The following is a 21,276-nucleotide window of genomic DNA, read 5'->3' as shown; positions in this document are numbered from 1 at the left end:
AAGCATAGGGAAGCATTGTAAAGCACAGAGAGGTGTGGTAAAGCACAGGGAAGCATTGTAAAGCACAGAGAGGTCTGGCAAAGCATAGGGAAGCATTGTAAAGCACAGAGAGGTCTGGTGAAGCATAGGGAAGCATTGTAAAGCACAGAGAGGTCTGGTGAAGCATAGGGAAGCATTGTAAAGCACAGAGAGGTATGGTAAAGCATAGGGAAGCATTGTAAAGCACAGAGAGGTCTGGTGAAGCATAGGGAAGCATTGTAAAGCACAGAGAGGTATGGTAAAGCATAGGGAAGCATTGTAAAGCACAGAGAGGTCTGGTAAAGTGTATATGAAAGTAAACCATGGTAAGCTATGATAAATGCAGAGTATAACCATGGGGAAAGCATTACTGCGCAAACGTACTGCCCTGAACTCTCTTGTGTAACTACAGTATAGCCGGTGACCGTGTTTGAACCCGAGTCCACAGCTTGTGACTGGGAAGCCAGTGTCCTGGACAGAGACAGCTGCACAGAAACGACACGATTCATGTTAATAATAATAATAATAATAATAATAATCATAATAATAATAATAATGATCATTTTCAATATCTCCTTGCCTGCAGGTCTGCCTGTCTGAGCGTGGCGTGCTGGGATGGTCTCATTATTAATGTTATTATTATTATTATTATTATTATTATTATTATTAATGTTATTATTATTATTATTATTGTTATTAATGGCCAGTGGCAGGGCAGTGGTCTGGCCTCAATCATTCAAGAGTTTCTTGAGGTGTTTTATTCGTCTCTCTCCTGTTTTCGCAGAGAAGATGAAATATGAATGCTTTCAGTGAGCCCCAGGTAGTGTGTAGACAGAGAGGGATGTGTTGTTATCATGGCTTCAGATCTGGGTTATAGCACCTTCCCCAGCCCAGGTCTGAGGCTGTGTTCAAAAGCATTGTGTCCTCTATAGAGTGAACTCAGTGCGCTTCACGAGGTCGAGTGAAAGCTGCTGAATAATGTCACCTTCACATATTGAATCACACACAACGCTTGGTAGTTTTCCAGATATTTCACTGTATAAATGTGAAAGACTACTGTACAGCTATGATGGTTTCCGGTAGACTTTTATTTCTTCTGTATGTGTTTATTTATTCATTTCTGTATTGGTTTGTTTATTGATTCTTCATTTTGGCAGCAGCAGCTCCATGACCCCTTTCGTCCTGTAAAATCGCAGCAGTCTCTAGCAGCAGGCTGGGCTCCATCAGTAAAGTCTTGAGAGTCACATCAGAGCCTTTCTATTCCAGACTGTCTGAATTAGGATCTCATCTCCATTAGGACTTTGAAACTGGCAGAACCACAGACAGGAAATACTCAATCCTCCCCCATCAAACCTTGTGATTTTTGCAAGGGGGGGGGGTATGTTAATTAAATATTTGCTTCATTTGCATAACATTCCTCATGCTGTCGGAATTGCGGTTTTGTGAGTGTTTGATTTTTGCTCGGAACACCAAAAACAGACGGAAAGTTAAAACCGTGCCACAAAAGCACCCCCATCCCCCCATCCCTCCATCCCTCATCCCTCATCCCCCCATCCCTCCATCCCTCATCCCCTCATCCCCCCATCCCTCCATCCCTCATCCCTCATCCCCCCATCCCAGCAATAAGATAAACAGGTCTTTTCAAAACCCCTTTATTTGTAGCCTGAACCACAGTGTCAGTGGAAGACTGTGAACATGATTCACACCACAGTGCTGGAGATTTGTTTTCTGAACTGCTGTAATATAATCAAGTTTCCCTGCGTATTTTAATGCCAGCGATGAGCCAAGTGATGTTTATAAACATGATGACAGGTCTGGAGAGTCTTCCGTTGCTTTACTTACTATTACAGCAACACCAGTCAGGCATAGAGCATCTTTAATACACAATAAATCAAATTGAGGTAGCATTGATTCATTTACTTATTTTAACATTATGTGTGTGTTCAGATGCCATCTTTAATTATTAATAAGTTGATAAAAAAAACAACAGAATTGGACGTTTTTGAAAACTGGAATTTGCCATCTGAAATCCCCTCCACTGGCAGTGACTGCAGAGTCAGCATCCCATGTGTGCAGCTCCGTGCCTTCAACACTGAAACAGCCTCTAAACAAACCCTGCGAGATGAGATGAGACACCAGGCAGAGACAGCCGTCAATCAAACCAGCCACGCCAAACACACCCCTTCAGGGTGTTCACGGTGCCCTTTGACTGTCTAATATAATATACGACAACGGCTGGGGAAAAAAATACTATACTAGATACAATGACGGAAATATCTTCCTAATGTCGCAGCTGGCAGTAATCTCCCGACTGCACCACGCACGCACGCACACACACACACAATGACACGCATGCACACACGCACACACGAGAGAGGGACGCTACTATTGTCACACACTCCGAGCCTCCTCTGCACGGTTCTGTTTGCATTCGCCACCCGCAACCCGGTTAGCAGATATATCCGCGCTCGCTGCTGGTCCCGCTCTCTCGCCGTTGTCGCTGTGGCTCCTCAGCCCTTTTCTGCGCTGCAGTAAAATGCAGATGAGATTAGAACAGCAATTCAATTCAATTCAATTCAATCGAGGAGGCGCGCACACGCACGGCAGCGTGCGCCAGACCTGCAGTCAGACACCCCTGGGGTTGTATTGAATCACAGTGTCACTGAAGCTGCGTGTTTGTAATTGTAATTCTGCAGTGGCATCATTGATCTGACTTCCATCCCTGCACAGTCGCCCGAGCTTGTTACCTGCGCACACCGGGGCTAATCAAGCTCGTAGTAACACCTGGGATGCATGACGCTGCTGTGCAATATTCCCAGCCCTTGAACTCCGTGCTGACGCAGTTGAACCGCAGCAGTATTTTGTCCCCGGGGCGGGGTTACAAGATCACAGTGTTAGTGAGGGTCGGAGCGGAGCTGCAGTGCCTGTGGGAGCTGAGCGGGCTGCCGGGTCTCTGACGCCGTGTCCTTGAGTCACCGGTGCGCTTCCCGGAGATGAGTACGTGTGTCACGGACCAGCGCGGGACCTTTGTTTCGAGCGCGTCTCCATGGGAACCAGCGCACTGCAGCGAAAGCCAAACCGAATACAGCAGACGCGCTCCGGGGTGAAAGTCTGGAGCGTCACGCTGAGATTCCTTCAGCTCCACTGCGGGTTAGCAGCGTTGCAAACTCCCACACGCTTCTTTCTCTTCTTTCGTTCTTTCTTTTTGAATAAACGCTGTTGGAAAGTATCTGCTATCCCTAGACCATTGTTTCAGGCTCGGGAGAACTGGGTACATTTATCAAAAGATTTATTTATTTATTTATTTATTTATTTATTTATTGCTGCTGCATCAAATATCTCATTAATGTTTCCAGTTGCTTTTCTTTTGACATGAATAGGAAGTCTGGAATCAACAGCAGCAACATTATATACACTTCATTCCCTTCAAGTGCTCTCTCTCTCCCTTTCCACTCTCAATCCCTCTCCCTCTCTCAATCCCTCTCTCCCTCTCCCCTCTCTCAATCCCTCTCTCCCCTCCCTCTCCCCTCTCATGCTCTTCTCTATTGACGTGACTCTTGACTTTGTGGTACCCATTTTAAAATACATTTGATTTCAGGGATAGAGCACAGGGGAGCAGGGTAGAGCACAGGGGAGCAGGGTAGAGCACAGGGGAGGAGCGTACAGCACAGGGGGGCAGGGTACAGCACAGGGGGCAGGGTACAGCACAGGGGAGCAGGGTACAGCGCAGGGGAGCAGAGTGCAGCACAGGGGAGCAGGGTACCGCACAGGGGAGCAGGGTACAGCACAGGGGAGCAGGGTGCAGCACAGGAGAGCAGGGTACAGCGCAGGGGAGCAGAGTGCAGCACAGGGGAGCAGGGTACAGCGCAGGGGAGCAGGGTGCAGCGCAGGGGAGCAGGGTAGAGCACAGGGGAGGAGCGTACAGCACAGGGGAGCAGAGTGCAGCACAGGGGAGCAGGGTACAGCGCAGGGGAGCAGGGTGCAGCGCAGGGGAGCAGGGTGCAGCGCAGGGGAGCAGGGTACAGCACAGGGGAGCAGGGTGCAGCGCAGGGGAGCAGGGTGCAGCGCAGGGGAGCAGGGTACAGCACAGGGGAGCAGGGTGCAGCGCAGGGGAGCAGGGTACCGCACGTGGATCTTGGTCATGTCTTGTAATGCACAGGGATGGAGGGGAGGCTGCAGGGATGATGACGTGTTTTGCTCGCCTCGCTGCTCCACAGTCTCTGTGACATTCAGAGTGGTGACTGCATGGGATGAGTCACACACACACACACACACACACACACTCCCACATCCACACCAGCTACACAAACACACACTAACTCTCGCACTAACACACGCCTCATTACCCTGCACCTTAATAACACCAGTGCATACCCCCTCTCCTCTCTCTCTCCCCTCCTCTCCTGCTCCTCAGCAGTCCCCTGTGTGATGGAGAGCCTCTGCCAGCCAGCAGAACAGGCTCAGTCTGGTCAGGAGATTAATGGGGCCGTGTGGATCCCAAGGGGGGGGGGGGGGGGGGGGGGCGTTTAAACACAAACTGACAGGCGGCTCCTCTCCACAGTGCTCTCTCCCTGGCTGAAGATTAATCAGGGGCCGGATACAGCCAGAGGAGACTCACAGTGAACACACTGTCATAGCACAGGAACACACAGGAGAGCTGCAGCACTGAGACTCACAGTGAACACACTGTCATAGCACAGGAACACACAGGAGAGCTGCAGCACTGAGACTCACAGTGAACACACTGTCATAGCACAGGAACACACAGGAGAGCTGCAGCACTGAGACTCACAGTGAACACACTGTCATAGCACAGGAACACACAAGAGAGCTGCAGCACTGAGACTCACAGTGAACACACTGTCATAGCACAGGAACACACAGGAGAGCTGCAGCATTGAGACTCACAGTGAACACACTGTCATAGCACAGGAACACACAGGAGAGCTGCAGCACTGAGACTCACAGTGAACACACTGTCATAGCACAGGAACACACAGGAGAGCTGCAGCACTGAGACTCGCAGTGAACACACTGTCATAGCACAGGAACACACAGGACAGCAGCAGCACTGAGACTCACAGTGAACACACTGACACACACACACACACACGCTGTCATAGCGGGACACATTTTTTTTCAACCACTTTTTGAGTGACCCCCCCACCATTTGTTTGACAAAAAAGAAACCCAGTGAAAGTTCTGTGGTATGTTTCTGTGTTCTGTGATTATCGCTCTGGTTATTGTAAGGTGGGTCGTTGCTGATGTTACTTTTTACTGTAATTATAATTATAATTGTAATTGTAATTGTAACTGCAAATGAACGATGAATAACATTGCAATTGGAAATGCCATTTCAGCAAACAGTGACGTCATCGTAATGGTAATGTAATTGTAATCGACCCAGGGCAGCGAGTGCAAGAGCGCTAAATGTGCAGCAGAAATACTACAAGAAGCTTGAAATAGGAATAGGAGAAGGGCGACATCTAGCGGACACAGGTAGACGGTACAGCCCGTGTTAAGTTAAGGTGGCCTTTTCGTTGGCAGGTAAGCGAGCTGCCTTTAATGTATCACATGAAAAGAATGGCTAAAAATGATGATGTATTCCAATTACGAATGCGACTCCAAATGAAGTTTAGTAAGAGCCAGTAACGGATTATTATTATTATTATTATTATTATTATTATTATTATTATTATTATTATTATTATTATTATTCAGAAATGTTCTCTTGTAGGATTTTACTGGTGTATTTTCAGCATATCGCAGTGTAGTTTGTTCGCCCTGGTAAACGGGTCTATTATTCAAATCAGGCTGAACGGGGCTCGGCAAAGAGCAGGTTTCTAATTTGCAACGGAGTCCGTTTATTTGCATGATGAAGGTCGTTTCAACAGACCCGCATCTATTCAAAGACTAGACTGGATGAGGTCATCCCGTCCCTTTGTGACGTGGAGTATTAGTGACGCACGAAGTGGAGCTTTATATAATCCTTGTATAAAAACGAGCAACAATGATACCGATTCTAGACAGTGTCGCACAAAACACGAATCTAGTGAACCAGCTTACACACACGAGCCCTGCTTAAATTAAAACGAAACCTCGGGGTAATTATTTGTATTTTGAATAAAATATTTGTATTGTTTTTTTAAAAAAAATTTTATATACATAAAGTAAATTCATTGGTTCATTATTATACAAAGTCGTGACAGTTGTTGCTTGAAAATAAATACTTTTAAAGTTATTTATTTGAGAATAGGCTTATAATATTGCATGCATGTTGTTTAAAAATGTAATAAAAAAATAAATTATATATAAAAAAGTACTTGTAAAAATAAAATCCGCCCTCTGCCCCCAGGAGCTGTCCTTCCACACGCCGTCCAGCAGAGGGCGCTCCGGACGCGGCGCTTTGGCGACGTGTCTCTGTTCGATACGACCGCGGCTCACAAACTAACGGAGTGAGAGGCGAAGAGAGACGGACAGACCAAGCGAGACATGTCGGGGAACACGGAGAAGCTGATCGGGCTGGCGGAGGAAGTGGCCGAGAAGGTAAAGTGACACCCCGGCGTCTGGCGCTGTGAGCTGCAGGGCGGGCGGGCGAGGAGAGACCGGGGTTCAAGACAGTTCTAGTGTTTAAAAGTATTGATTGTATAAAGAAGGGTGTCCTGGATATTGTCATGTGTCTGTTGTGACATACACTGTATCTGTTGTCGTTATTAGTATTAGTAGTATTGCTATTATCAGTAGTAGTATTATTGGTATTATCAGTAGTATAGTATAATACTTATTGACAGATGTTTCAACTTTGTTCCTGCAGTGTAGCGTTCCTCTGCGACTTTGTGGCAAACTTTCTATTGCGTTTAATGTGTGCTAATAATAATAATAATAATAATAATAATAATAATAATAATGAGGATGATGATGAGGATGAGGATGATCCACTCTACACACACACACACAGAGACGCACACACACGCACACAGAGACACACACACAGACGCACACAGACACAGACGCACACAGACACACTCACAGTAACTAATGCAGACAGTAAGGCAGCAGTGTGGAGTCATGGTTAGGGCTCTGGACCGGAGGGTTGTGGGTTCAATCCCAGGTGGGGGGGACACTGCTGCTGTACCCTTGAGCAAGGTACTTTACCTAGATTGCTCCAGTAAAAACCCAACTGTATAAATGGGGAATTGTATGTAAAAATAATGTGATATCTTGTAACAATTGTAAGTCGCCCTGGATAAGGGCGTCTGCTAATAAATAAATAATAATAATAATAATAATAATAATAATAATAATAATAATAATAATAAAGACGGATGTGCGTTATCAAGGTTTTTGTGATCCGATTGAAAGCTCCCAGTATGTGTCCCCCGGCCCCCCCCCCCCCCCCCCAGGTCCTGCGCAGTACGAAGCGCTTGCTGCCCCCGGTGGCTCGGCTGTGCCTCACCAGCACGTTCCTGGAGGACGGAGTGATGCTGTGTCTGCGCTGGGAGGAGCAGAGGAGCTACATGCAGTCAGTGTGGAGCTGCGGGGCTCTGATCAGCGGGGCCGTGTTCCTCATACTGCTCATCGGACAGCTGGGTGAGAGGGGCGGGGGGCGAGGGGCGGGGGGCAGGGTCTCTCCTCTCCTGTGCTGTTTCTCTGACTCTGCATCAGTGTGTCTGTTCAGATTCAAATTACATTCAAATTCAAACTGGCTTTATTAGCATGACAGGAGACAAAGCATTTCAACACACCTGTTACAGAAAATAAAATATAATGTTAATAACACACAGTGTCAACCCCCCCCCCCCCCCCTCCTTTCTTCTTAACAGAAACATATACCCCCCCCCCCCCCGTCTAATTTAACAGTGCACTGTGCAGTTTTGTACTGAGTGTCTCCACACTGTCCCTCAGGCTGGGACAGGCACACACGTCCTGGGCTGCTCGCTCTGCTGTCAGGACCTCCTCTCTTTTTTCAATGGGTAGCAGTAAGGGGAAGTGACCGAGTTCAGCCCGACACACGAGGCGGGGGGAGTTTCTGTGTGTGTGTAAAACTGTGTGTAAAAATTCTAACTGTTAAGTTTCAATTTGTCTTTTATCCCATGTTTTGTAATTACATTTTGAAAGCGGGCCCCGTATCTCGCTGCCATACAGAAGGATTGGTTGGATAACACTGTCACAGATTTTTAGCCAGATCTTCATTGGGGGGTTATATTTGTAAAGTGTTTTCTTTATGGCATAGTAGACTCTGTGTGCTTTTTCCCTCAATGCGTTTATATATTTGAATTTCAATTTGAATATATTTGTATGCCTGGCTGGTCTCTTATGTGTCTCTGGCCCAGTGACAGGACGCTACAAACTCTCTCTCTTCTCTCTCCTCTCCCTCTCCTCTTCTCTCTCTCCTCTCCTCTTCTCTCTCTCCTCTCTCTCTCTCCTCCTCTCCTCTCTCTCCTCTCCCTCTCCTCTTCTCTCTCTCCTCTCCTCTCTTTCCTCTCCCTCTCATCTTCTCTTTCTCTCCTCTCTCACTCTCTCTCCTCTCTCTCCTTTCCCTCTCCTCTCCCTCTCCTCTTCTCTCTCTCTCTCCTATCCCTCTCCTCTTCTCTCTCTCTCTCCCCTCTCCTCTCTCTCCTCTCCCTCTCCTCTTCTCTCTCCTCTCCCTCCTCTCTCTCTCCTCTCCCTCTCCTCTTCTCTCTCTCTCTCTCTCCCCTCTCCTCTCTCTCCTCTCCCTCTCCTCTTCTCTCTCTCTCTCTCTCCTCTCTCTCTCTCTCCTCTCCCTCTCCTCTTCACTCTCCTCTCCTCTCTCTGTCCTCCTCTCTCCTCTCCTCTCTCTCCTCTCCCTCTCCTCTTCTCTTTCTCTCCTCTCTCACTCTCTCCTCTCTCTCCTCTCCCTCTCCTCTTCTCTCTCCTCTCCCTCTCCTCTTCTCTCTCCTCTCTCTCTCTCTCTCTCTCTCTCTCTCTCTCTCTCTCTCCTCTCTCTCCCCTCTCTCTCTCCTCTCTCTCTCCTCTCTCTCTCTCTCTCTCCTCTCTCTCTCCTCTCCTCTCCAGTGTGCTCCGCGCTGGTCCTGTGTCGGAAGTGGGTCTGCTGGGCCTGCACAGGACTGCTGGCCTCTCTGATGCTGCAGGTGAGTCTGCGCCACACCTGCACTCTCTCCCACTGCCCTTCATGTGTGGATGGATGGATGTATATATATATATATATATATATATATATTAGGCAGACTCTGATCCAGAGGCAGCGAGTCTCTGGCTGTGTCTCGTGAACCTCACCCACGCTCTTCACTGCTTATCTGATGATGTGTTTGTTTTCCAGTTGATTGTCTACCAGCTGATGTTTGAAATGTTCTTTCTCGTGAGGTGAGTCGGTTGGAAAGGCCGTGCGCTCCTTTAAATGAAATGCAGCTTTTTAAAAGAATTTTCAGCTGATATTTTGTCCGTTCGCCCCCCCCCCCCCCCTCTCTCTCAGGACCCTGGCGGTGGGCGGGGGGCTGCTCCTGCTCATGGCGGAGGTGCACACGCAGAGTCGCTCGATGTTTGCGGGGGTCCCCAGCGTGGCGGAGGGGGGGCCCCGGCAGTACATGCAGCTGGGGGGCCGCGTGCTGCTGGTGTTCATGTTCCTGACCCTGCTGCACTTCACAGTCACCAGCGCCTTCTCTGTGAGTGAGAGGGGGAGGGGGAGAGGGGGAGAGGGGGAGGAAGAGGGAAGAGAGAAGAAGGAGGGGGAGAGGGGGAAGGGGAAAGGGAGGGGGGAGAGGGGGAAGTAGGGGCTCTCTGGCGCCCCCCTGCAGGTGGTTCAGGACGCGGGGGGTATTGCACCCTGATGTAAACTCTGTGCTCTCTGGCGCCCCCCTGCAGGTGGTTCAGGACGCGGGGGGTATTGCACCCTGATGTAAACTCTGTGCTCTCTGGCGCCCCCCTGCAGGTGGTTCAGGACGCGGGGGGTATTGCACCCTGATGTAAACTCTGTGCTCTCTGGCGCCCCCCTGCAGGTGGTTCAGGACGCGGGGGGTATTGCACCCTGATGTAAACTCTGTGCTCTCTGGCGCCCCCCTGCAGGTGGTTCAGGACGCGGTGGGTACTGCGCTCATGGTGCTGGTTGCAGTGGGGTTGAAGACCAGGCTGGCTGCTCTCACGCTGGTGCTGTGGCTCTGCGTGGTCAATCTGCTGGAGAATCCCTTCTGGATGGTCGACGAGCTCGACTTCCTGCAGGACTTCATGAGATTCAACTTCTTCCAGACCCTGTCAGTCATCGGGGGGCTGCTGCTGCTCATCACACTGGGGCCGGGGGGGGTCTCGCTCGACCAGCACAAGAAGAGGTGGTAACTGAGGGTAGATAATACACAGAGAGAGAGAGAGACTGATACATAATACACACAGAGAGACACACACCCAATACACAGACTTACAGGCACAATGAAATGGGAACAGTGTCTATGACAAACACACACACAGATAGACACGCACACAGATAGACACGCACACAGATAGACACACACACAGATAGACACACACAGATAGACACACACAGATAGACACACACACAGATAGACACACATACAGATAGACACACACACAGATAGACAGGGCTGGGAGAGGCTCTCCCTGTCTGTCAGTGCAGCCGGGCTGGGAGAGGCTCTCCCTGTCTGTCAGTGCAGCCGGGCTGGGAGAGGCTCTCTGTCAGTGCAGCCGGGCTGGGAGAGGCTCTCCCTGTCTGTCAGTGCAGCCGGGCTGGGAGAGGCTCTCCCTGTCTGTCTCTCAGGGGCTCTTGTTACCTTTGACTGTGGGGATCGTTTCATACTGAACACAGAGCCAGGGCTGGGGACTGTGGCATTGCATTTGATTTCTGATTTCATTTAAACAACGATTTCAGGGGTCTGTCTTTATAATTACAGGGGGCAGTGAAAACCAGTGGCTGGGTTACAGATGAATTTCCGATTTATTTTTAGTTTAGTTTTAAGAGTTTAATGAAAGACAGCATTGATCTGATGGGTGCTGCTGTTCATCTGCTGAACTTGTGTAACAGAATGCCTTGAGAGATTGTAGAGTGCTCTTGTTTCAGGAAAGTAATCTGGTGGGGTGAGGAGGGTTAGGGTTTATTTCAGGGGTGGTGAGGAGGGTTAGGGTTTATTTCAGGGGGATGGTGAGGAGGGTTAGGGTTTATTTCAGGGGTGGTGAGGAGGGTTAGGGTTTATTTCAGGGTGGTGAGGAGGGTTAGGGTTTATTTCAGGGTGGTGAGGAGGGTTAGGGTTTATTTCAGGGTGGTGAGGAGGGTTAGGGTTTATTTCAGGGTGGTGAGGAGGGTTAGGGTTTATTTCAGGGTGGTGAGGAGGGTTAGGGTTTATTTCAGGGTGTTGAGGAGGGTTAGGGTTTATTTCAGGGTGGTGAGGAGGGTTAGGGTTTAGGGCTTGTAGAAACGGTTACTGTAACTGCTTGTTTGTTTTTAGGCACATTTATTTATTTATTTATTTACATAATATATAATAAAAATGCAAACAGAAAGTGTGTCTGCTCTTGTTCTGGTTTCAGGGGGATCGATATGAAACACAGCTTTGTGAAATGTCCCTCCAGTTAAACTCAATGCCAGAGTGCTGTCAAACACACACACGCACACTGACACACACACACGCACACACTGAACGCACACACATTGACATACACACACTGACACACACTGACACACTGACACACACACACACGCACACACACACACACACTGAAACACACACACACACTGACACAAGCCCACTGCACTGCCTGGCTCCCTGTGAGTCTAGCAGTCTAACCTGGTATATGAGACTCACTTCCTGTCACACTCCCTAGTCGCTCCTCCACATCGCGTGCCCGCAGGGAGAGGAGGGGTTGAAGTCCTGGAAGATCACAGGGTCTCCTGTCCTGAAGCCTCTCTCTCTGTAGCAATGAAAGCACGGCTCCGATTCCGATAGAGGCAGCGAGCAGCGCTCTGAGGGGCTCAGCCGGTAGGAAGCTTTGCAATTCAGCGATTTCTTTTTTTTTTTCATGATAGAAAATGTTTATGGGATGTCAGATGCACGCAATAAAAAAAAAATAAGCCGGATTTAAGGAGTTCGAAAATATTTTCGGAAAACCGTCAGAATAATTCCCGTAAGCAGCTGCTGAAACACTGCGAGTTCGGCAGCGTGCCTGTGGCACAGTTAGCAACAGCAATCCAGCTGTACATGTTCTGTTGTCAATAAAACTGCTTGTGCATCTCCAGCCTTCAAGGAGCTGGGCTTATCAATGGCTATAAAGCCAAATGCAACGCAATTGAATCTCATTGAAACGTCCTGAGCACACTGCTCATCCCAGTCCCACACACACACTGTGCCCATCCCAGTCCCACACTCACTCACACACTCTGCTCATCCCAGTCCCACACTCACACACACCCTGCTCATCCCAGTCCCACACTCACACACACTCTGCTCATCCCAGTCCCACACTCACTGTGTTTGTGTGTGACTTGTTCATTTACAATGACAGTTACAATTATGCTGCAGTAATTACAATTATAATTACAATTGCACTAAAAAGCAGCATAAGCAGCTCCCCTCATTAACATGCTTACTGTGTTTATTCTGAATAACCCGAGCCATAATCACAGGTACAGACACAGAAACACGCTGCAGAACTTTTATTATTTCAAACAAGAGTAACGATGGAACGACAAGTCAGTGTGTAACTGAACTGCGATCGATCAGTCGTGTGGCACAATTACAACTGCATTGTGATTGCAATGAATCCTGAACTGATAGGAGGTTCAGAGGGCGTGTGTGTGTGTGAGACACACAGCACTCCTTGTGTTGAAATGACCCACACAGCACAACATGATTACTGCGTGTGGCAGCTCTGCTCTGTACAGGTTTTAAAAACGTGTCCTCTTCCAGCTCCATTCCGGGTCCTGCATGACTGTCCCTCTCCATTCACTCACTCTCCTGTCCAGCTGAGACAGACAGGGGCACGGAGGGACGGGTCTGTTACCAGGGAGGGGACATGGGCTGGGGGTTCTGCAGGTAGGACATGACCACTGCTGAGATGGACAACCTGTGGACATACAGAGACAGAGACAGAGGTTCAGGCGACAGACACACACTGCAAGAACAGGTAGAATATTTACACCAACGCATTCTGGAGCAGCTGTACAGACAGCGGTCTGGGACCGGAGCAGAGAGATATCTTTGCAAAGCTGTTCTGCTTTAGCCGTGGTCCCTGCTGTATGAAATGCTGACTGCCTCCCCGCTTGAGATATCAACTGCACAGGAGTCTAAGTGTTGGTCTGTCACCAGTGTAAACGTCTACAATGAAATGGGCTTTTTAAACCAATCTGTCACAGCATGAGCACGGAGCTGACTATACAGGAAGGTGAAACCAGAAAGAAACTCAGTCAAGGAGACCCAGCAGCTCTGAAGAAGGCAGCAGCTGAAACGTGCGTCTGCTCCCCTTGCAGTTTCTTGCAGTTTTCCCCCCTGAGTTTTGTGATGAAGTGTGCTGCAGTCCTGGATAATGAATGCTTCCTGAACTGAAGGAGTGGCTGAGTGGAGTGGAAAGAGCCTCACATGAAGCTGCTCATCATCTGCTTGGTGTCCTCGGAGCTGCGGGAGTTAGCGAAGCTGATGAAGGAGCAATACACTGCGATCCAGGCACACCACTTCAACTGAGAATAGAGACAAGAACACAGGGGAGAGTGTGAGTCAATACACTGCGATCCAGACACACCACTTCAACTGAGAATAGAGACAAGAACACAGGAGAGAGTGTGAGTCAATACAGTGTGATCCAGACACACCACTTCAACTGAGAATAGAGACAAGAACACAGGAGAGAGTGTGAGTCAATACAGTGTGATCCAGACACACCACTTCAACTGAGAATAGAGACAAGAACACAGGAGAGAGTGTGAGTCAATACAGTGTGATCCAGACACACCACTTCAACTGAGAATAGAGACAAGAACACAGGAGAGAGTGTGAGTCAATACAGTGTGATCCAGACACACCACTTCAACTGAGAATAGAGACAAGAACACAGGGGAGAGTGTGAGTCAATACAGTGTGATCCAGACACACCACTTCAACTGAGAATAGAGACAAGAACACAGGGGAGAGTGTGAGTCAATACAGTGTGATCCAGGCACACCACTTCAACTGAGAATAGAGACAAGAACACAGGGGAGAGTGTGAGTCAATACAGTGTGATCCAGACACACCACTTCAACTGAGAATAGAGACAAGAACACAGGGGAGAGTGTGAGTCAATACAGTGTGATCCAGACACACCACTTCAACTGAGAATAGAGACAAGAACACAGGAGAGAGTGTGAGTCAATACAGTGTGATCCAGACACACCACTTCAACTGAGAATAGAGACAAGAACACAGGGGAGAGTGTGAGTCAATACACTGCGATCCAGACACACCACTTCAACTGAGAATAGAGACAAGAACACAGGAGAGAGTGTGAGTCAATACAGTGTGATCCAGGCACACCACTTCAACTGAGAATAGAGACAAGAACACAGGAGAGAGTGTGAGTCAATACACTGCGATCCAGGCACACCACTTCAACTGAGAATAGAGACAAGAACACAGGAGAGAGTGTGAGTCAATACAGTGTGATCCAGACACACCACTTCAACTGAGAATAGAGACAAGAACACAGGGGAGAGTGTGAGTCAATACAGTGTGATCCAGACACACCACTTCAACTGAGAATAGAGACAAGAACACAGGGGGAGAGTGTGAGTCAATACAGTGTGATCCAGACACACCACTTCAACTGAGAATAGAGACAAGAACACAGGAGAGAGTGTGAGTCAATACACTGCGATCCAGGCACACCACTTCAACTGAGAATAGAGACAAGAACACAGGAGAGAGTGTGAGTCAATACAGTGTGATCCAGACACACCACTTCAACTGAGAATAGAGACAAGAACACAGGGGAGAGTGTGAGTCAATACAGTGTGATCCAGACACACCACTTCAACTGAGAATAGAGACAAGAACACAGGGGAGAGTGTGAGTCAATACAGTGTGATCCAGGCACACCACTTCAACTGAGAATAGAGACAAGAACACAGGGGGAGAGTGTGAGTCAATACAGTGTGATCCAGGCACACCACTTCAACTGAGAATAGAGACAAGAACACAGGAGAGAGTGTGAGTCAATACAGTGTGATCCAGGCACACCACTTCAACTGAGAATAGAGACAAGAACACAGGGGAGAGTGTGAGTCAATACAGTGTGATCCAGGCACACCACTTCAACTGAGAATAGAGACAAGAACACAGGGGGAGAGTGTGAGTCAATACAGTGTGATCCAGGCACACCACTTCAACTGAGAATAGAGACAAGAACACAGGGGAGAGTGTGAGTCAATACAGTGTGATCCAGGCACACCACTTCAACTGAGAATAGAGACAAGAACACAGGAGAGAGTGTGAGTCAATACACTGCGATCCAGGCACACCACTTCAACTGAGAATAGAGACAAGAACACAGGGGGAGAGTGTGAGTCAATACAGTGTGATCCAGGCACACCACTTCAACTGAGAATAGAGACAAGAACACAGGAGAGAGAGTGAGTCAATACAGTGTGATCCAGGCACACCACTTCAACTGAGAATAGAGACAAGAACACAGGGGAGAGTGTGAGTCAATACAGTGTGATCCAGGCACACCACTTCAACTGAGAATAGAGACAAGAACACAGGAGAGAGTGTGAGTCAATACAGTGTGATCCAGACACACCACTTCAACTGAGAATAGAGACAAGAACACAGGGGAGAGTGTGAGTCAATACAGTGTGATCCAGACACACCACTTCAACTGAGAATAGAGACAAGAACACAGGGGAGAGAGTGAGTCAATACAGTGTGATCCAGACACACCACTTCAACTGAGAATAGAGACAAGAACACAGGGGAGAGTGTGAGTCAATACAGTGTGATCCAGACACACCACTTCAACTGAGAATAGAGACAAGAACACAGGGGAGAGTGTGAGTCAATACAGTGTGATCCAGACACACCACTTCAACTGAGAATAGAGACAAGAACACAGGGGGAGAGTGTGAGTCAATACAGTGTGATCCAGACACACCACTTCAACTGAGAATAGAGACAAGAACACAGGGGGAGAGTGTGAGTCAATACAGTGTGATCCAGACACACCACTTCAACTGAGAATAGAGACAAGAACACAGGAGAGAGTGTGAGTCAATACAGTGTGATCCAGACACACCACTTCAACTGAGAATAGAGACAAGAACACAGGGGAGAGTGTGAGTCAATACACTGCGATCCAGGCACACCACTTCAACTGAGAATAGAGACAAGAACACAGGAGAGAGTGTGAGTCAATACAGTGTGATCCAGACACACCACTTCAACTGAGAATAGAGACAAGAACACAGGAGAGAGTGTGAGTCAATACAGTGTGATCCAGACACACCACTTCAACTGAGAATAGAGACAAGAACACAGGGGGAGAGTGTGAGTCAATACAGTGTGATCCAGGCACACCACTTCAACTGAGAATAGATACAAGAACACAGGAGAGAGTGTGAGTCAATACAGTGTGATCCAGACACACCACTTCAACTGAGAATAGAGACAAGAACACAGGGGGAGAGTGTGAGTCAATACACTGCGATCCAGACACACCACTTCAACTGAGAATAGAGACAAGAACACAGGAGAGAGAGTGAGTCAATACAGTGTGATCCAGACACACCACTTCAACTGAGAATAGAGACAAGAACACAGGGGGAGAGTGTGAGTCAATACAGTGTGATCCAGGCACACCACTTCAACTGAGAATAGAGACAAGAACACAGGGGAGAGTGTGAGTCAATACACTGCGATCCAGGCACACCACTTCAACTGAGAATAGAGACAAGAACACAGGAGAGAGTGTGAGTCAATACAGTGTGATCCAGACACACCACTTCAACTGAGAATAGAGACAAGAACACAGGGGGAGAGTGTGAGTCAATACAGTGTGATCCAGACACACCACTTCAACTGAGAATAGAGACAAGAACACAGGAGAGAGTGTGAGTCAATACAGTGTGATCCAGACACACCACTTCAACTGAGAATAGAGACAAGAACACAGGAGAGAGAGTGAGTCAATACACTGCGATCCAGGCACACCACTTCAACTGAGAATAGAGACAAGAACACAGGGGAGAGTGTGAGTCAATACAGTGTGATCCAGGCACACCACTTCAACTGAGAATAGAGACAAGAACACAGGGGAGAGTGTGAGTCAATACAGTGTGATCCAGACACACCACTTCAACTGAGAATAGAGACAAGAACACAGGGGAGAGTGTGAGTCAATACAGTGTGATCCAGACACACCACTTCAACTGAGAATAGAGACAAGAACACAGGGGAGAGTGTGAGTCAATACAGTGTGATCCAGACACACCACTTCAACTGAGAATAGAGACAAGAACACAGGAGAGAGTGTGAGTCAATACAGTGTGATCCAGACACACCACTTCAACTGAGAATAGAGACAAGAACACAGGGGAGAGAGTGAGTCAATACAGTGTGATCCAGACACACCACTTCAACTGAGAATAGAGACAAGAACACAGGGAGAGTGTGAGTCAATACAGTGTGATCCAGACACACCACTTCAACTGAGAATAGAGACAAGAACACAGGAGAGAGTGTGAGTCAATACAGTGTGATCCAGACACACCACTTCAACTGAGAATAGAGACAAGAACACAGGGGAGAGTGTGAGTCAATACAGTGTGATCCAGACACACCACTTCAACTGAGAATAGAGACAAGAACACAGGAGAGAGTGTGAGTCAATACAGTGTGATCCAGACACACCACTTCAACTGAGAATAGAGACAAGAACACAGGAGAGAGTGTGAGTCAATACAGTGTGATCCAGACACACCACTTCAACTGAGAATAGAGACAAGAACACAGGGGGAGAGTGTGAGTCAATACAGTGTGATCCAGGAACACCACTTCAACTGAGAATAGAGACAAGAACACAGGGGAGAGTGTGAGTCAATACAGTGTGATCCAGACACACCACTTCAACTGAGAATAGAGACAAGAACACAGGGGAGAGTGTGAGTCAATACAGTGTGATCCAGACACACCACTTCAACTGAGAATAGAGACAAGAACACAGGAGAGAGTGTGAGTCAATACAGTGTGATCCAGACACACCACTTCAACTGAGAATAGAGACAAGAACACAGGGGAGAGTGTGAGTCAATACAGTGTGATCCAGACACACCACTTCAACTGAGAATAGAGACAAGAACACAGGGGGAGAGTGTGAGTCAATACAGTGTGATCCAGACACACCACTTCAACTGAGAATAGAGACAAGAACACAGGAGAGAGTGTGAGTCAATACAGTGTGATCCAGACACACCACTTCAACTGAGAATAGATACAAGAACACAGGAGAGAGTGTGAGTCAATACAGTGTGATCCAGACACACCACTTCAACTGAGAATAGAGACAAGAACACAGGGGAGAGTGTGAGTCAATACAGTGTGATCCAGACACACCACTTCAACTGAGAATAGAGACAAGAACACAGGGGAGAGTGTGAGTCAATACAGTGTGATCCAGACACACCACTTCAACTGAGAATAGAGACAAGAACACAGGGGAGAGTGTGAGTCAATACAGTGTGATCCAGACACACCACTTCAACTGAGAATAGAGACAAGAACACAGGGGAGAGTGTGAGTCAATACAGTGTGATCCAGACACACCACTTCAACTGAGAATAGAGACAAGAACACAGGGGAGAGTGTGAGTCAATACAGTGTGATCCAGACACACCACTTCAACTGAGAATAGAGACAAGAACACAGGAGAGAGAGTGTGAGTCAATACAGTGTGATCCAGACACACCACTTCAACTGAGAATAGAGACAAGAACACAGGAGAGAGTGTGAGTCAATACAGTGTGATCCAGGCACACCACTTCAACTGAGAATAGAGACAAGAACACAGGAGAGAGTGTGAGTCAATACAGTGTGATCCAGACACACCACTTCAACTGAGAATAGAGACAAGAACACAGGAGAGAGAGTGAGTCAATACAGTGTGATCCAGACACACCACTTCAACTGAGAATAGAAACAAGAACACAGGGGAGAGTGTGAGTCAATACAGTGTGATCCAGACACACCACTTCAACTGAGAATAGAGACAAGAACACAGGAGAGAGAGTGAGTCAATACAGTGTGATCCAGACACACCACTTCAACTGAGAATAGAGACAAGAACACAGGAGAGAGTGTGAGTCAATACAGTGTGATCCAGACACACCACTTCAACTGAGAATAGACAAGAACACAGGGGAGAGTGTGAGTCAATACAGTGTGATCCAGGCACACCACTTCAACTGAGAATAGAGACAAGAACACAGGGGGAGAGTGTGAGTCAATACAGTGTGATCCAGACACACCACTTCAACTGAGAATAGAGACAAGAACACAGGGGAGAGTGTGAGTCAATACAGTGTGATCCAGGCACACCACTTCAACTGAGAATAGAGACAAGAACACAGGGGAGAGTGTGAGTCAATACAGTGTGATCCAGGCACACCACTTCAACTGAGAATAGAGACAAGAACACAGGGGAGAGTGTGAGTCAATACAGTGTGATCCAGACACACCACTTCAACTGAGAATAGATACAAGAACACAGGAGAGAGTGTGAGTCAATACAGTGTGATCCAGACACACCACTTCAACTGAGAATAGAGACAAGAACACAGGGGAGAGTGTGAGTCAATACAGTGTGATCCAGACACACCACTTCAACTGAGAATAGAGACAAGAACACAGGGGAGAGTGTGAGTCAATACAGTGTGATCCAGACACACCACTTCAATAGAGACAAGAACACAGGAGAGAGTGTGAGTCAATACAGTGTGATCCAGACACACCACTTCAACTGAGAATAGAGACAAGAACACAGGGGAGAGTGTGAGTCAATACAGTGTGATCCAGACACACCACTTCAACTGAGAATAGATACAAGAACACAGGAGAGAGTGTGAGTCAATACAGTGTGATCCAGACACACCACTTCAACTGAGAATAGAGACAAGAACACAGGAGAGAGTGTGAGTCAATACAGTGTGATCCAGACACACCACTTCAACTGAGAATAGACAAGAACACAGGGGAGAGTGTGAGTCAATACAGTGTGATCCAGACACACCACTTCACTAGAGACAAGAACACAGGGGGAGTGGGAGAGTGTGTCTTACAGTCTTGGTCACTCTGCAGTCTGTCTTACAGCAGGCATGGCAATAAGACCCCTATTGCACAGCAGCTTCCCCATCCCCATGTTTTAATACCAGCTGGATTAGCTGCAGTGTGCACAGGTAACAAGCTCAGGTGTGTCTGATTAAACACCGTGTGAAAATCAGGACCGGATCAAGCTGCTGTGCAAAGGGAGTCAGGTCCCCCCCTGTATGAAGCAGTGAGGGCGGGGGTCGGTCCTACCTTCAGCATGAGTCCACACATGCTGAAGATCATGCCCAGCAGGTTCATGTAGTCTGGGGTGGGGTCCTCCAGCGCCGGGTTGTTCTCTGTGGAGGGAGGCTTGTACCTGCAGGGACACAGAGATACAGCAGCGTCAGGAAAGCAATACGTTACAGAAATGTTTTTAGAGTTTTGTTTGCGGGGAGAATGTGCATTACAGACCAGAACTACCAGCAATTGCGGCTTGTATGATTATAGCATTAGCAGTCACCGATTCAAATATACATATGGTTTCATCTAAAGTAACTTTAAGGATTGTTTTTTTTTCTGTTTGCTGTGGAAGTACACACAGCGTGATTATAATAATCTATTACGATCAGCACTAGCAGTGCCCGAGTCTGAACCGCACGGCGCCTCACTGACTCGACACGCTCACCTCAGGATCTTGTTTGGTCTCCGCGGATCCGACATGCTGTTGGAGGTTGAAGACATGTTTGTGTATTGGTTGTATTGTTAGTATTTTAGATGTATAAATATGTATTATTGATCCGCCGGACCCTTCCTTATCCTTCACTGACCCCCCCCGGACACAAAACACACAGTCAGCGCTCCGCCTCGTCACCGCTCCGACAGACCATTCCGCTTCCGTTCGGGGTAGCAACGCAACCGGAGACACTTTACTGTTTAACTGAGTTAGCCGCAGTAATAACGTTTTTTATTTATTTATTTTACACTTATTTTATTTTATTTGTATCTACAG

At 47.8% G+C, this 21,276-nt stretch overlaps 2 protein-coding genes across 3 annotated transcripts in view; one reads left to right on the top strand and one right to left on the bottom strand.

Annotated features, from left to right (window-relative positions):
• LOC117401998 (surfeit locus protein 4-like) overlaps window positions 1–11,666 on the top strand; it is a 26,959-nt gene extending 15,293 nt beyond the window's left edge. The window contains exons 1-7 of one of the 2 annotated variants that reach the window (XM_059006874.1): window positions 5,907–6,122; window positions 6,374–6,564; window positions 7,422–7,608; window positions 9,055–9,131; window positions 9,320–9,363; window positions 9,473–9,662; window positions 10,063–11,666. In XM_059006874.1, the coding sequence (XP_058862857.1) occupies window positions 6,511–6,564; window positions 7,422–7,608; window positions 9,055–9,131; window positions 9,320–9,363; window positions 9,473–9,662; window positions 10,063–10,329 (819 nt within the window). In that variant the 5' untranslated portion in view covers window positions 5,907–6,122; window positions 6,374–6,510 and the 3' untranslated portion in view covers window positions 10,330–11,666. Of the gene's footprint in view, window positions 1–5,906; window positions 6,123–6,373; window positions 6,565–7,421; window positions 7,609–9,054; window positions 9,132–9,319; window positions 9,364–9,472; window positions 9,663–10,062 lie in introns of those variants that run through there. The other variant, XM_059006873.1, reaches the window with a different exon arrangement.
• Window positions 11,667–12,640: 974 nt separating this feature from the next.
• Window positions 12,641–21,090, bottom strand: wdr83os (WD repeat domain 83 opposite strand). Its single transcript, XM_059006876.1, has 4 exons — window positions 20,953–21,090; window positions 20,538–20,643; window positions 13,578–13,675; window positions 12,641–13,065 (listed from the first exon to the last, which is right to left on the bottom strand). The coding sequence occupies exons 1-4, from the start codon at window positions 21,006–21,008 to the stop codon at window positions 12,999–13,001; spliced, it is 327 nt and encodes a 108-aa protein (XP_058862859.1). The 5' UTR covers window positions 21,009–21,090; the 3' UTR covers window positions 12,641–12,998.
• Between the last annotated feature and the right edge of the window lie 186 nt (window positions 21,091–21,276).

The sequence above is a fragment of the Acipenser ruthenus genome, chromosome 34, assembly GCF_902713425.1.
Source record: "Acipenser ruthenus chromosome 34, fAciRut3.2 maternal haplotype, whole genome shotgun sequence".
NCBI classification, from domain to species: Eukaryota; Metazoa; Chordata; class Actinopteri; order Acipenseriformes; family Acipenseridae; genus Acipenser; species Acipenser ruthenus.
The sequence above is the reverse complement of the archived record's forward strand: the minus strand, read 5'-3'. Positions and strand labels throughout refer to the sequence as shown.

Excerpts from the sequence above, each read along its gene's own strand:
- wdr83os (XM_059006876.1), bottom strand. The coding sequence starts at position 21,008 with ATGTCTTCAACCTCCAACAGCATGTCGGATCCGCGGAGACCAAACAAG. Across the intron at positions 13,676-20,537 it reads TGTGTGGACTCATGCTGAAG|TTGAAGTGGTGTGCCTGGAT; the intron begins GTAGGACCGACC and ends CTCTATTCTCAG. Across the intron at positions 13,066-13,577 it reads CAGATGATGAGCAGCTTCAT|GTTGTCCATCTCAGCAGTGG; the intron begins GTGAGGCTCTTT and ends GTATGTCCACAG.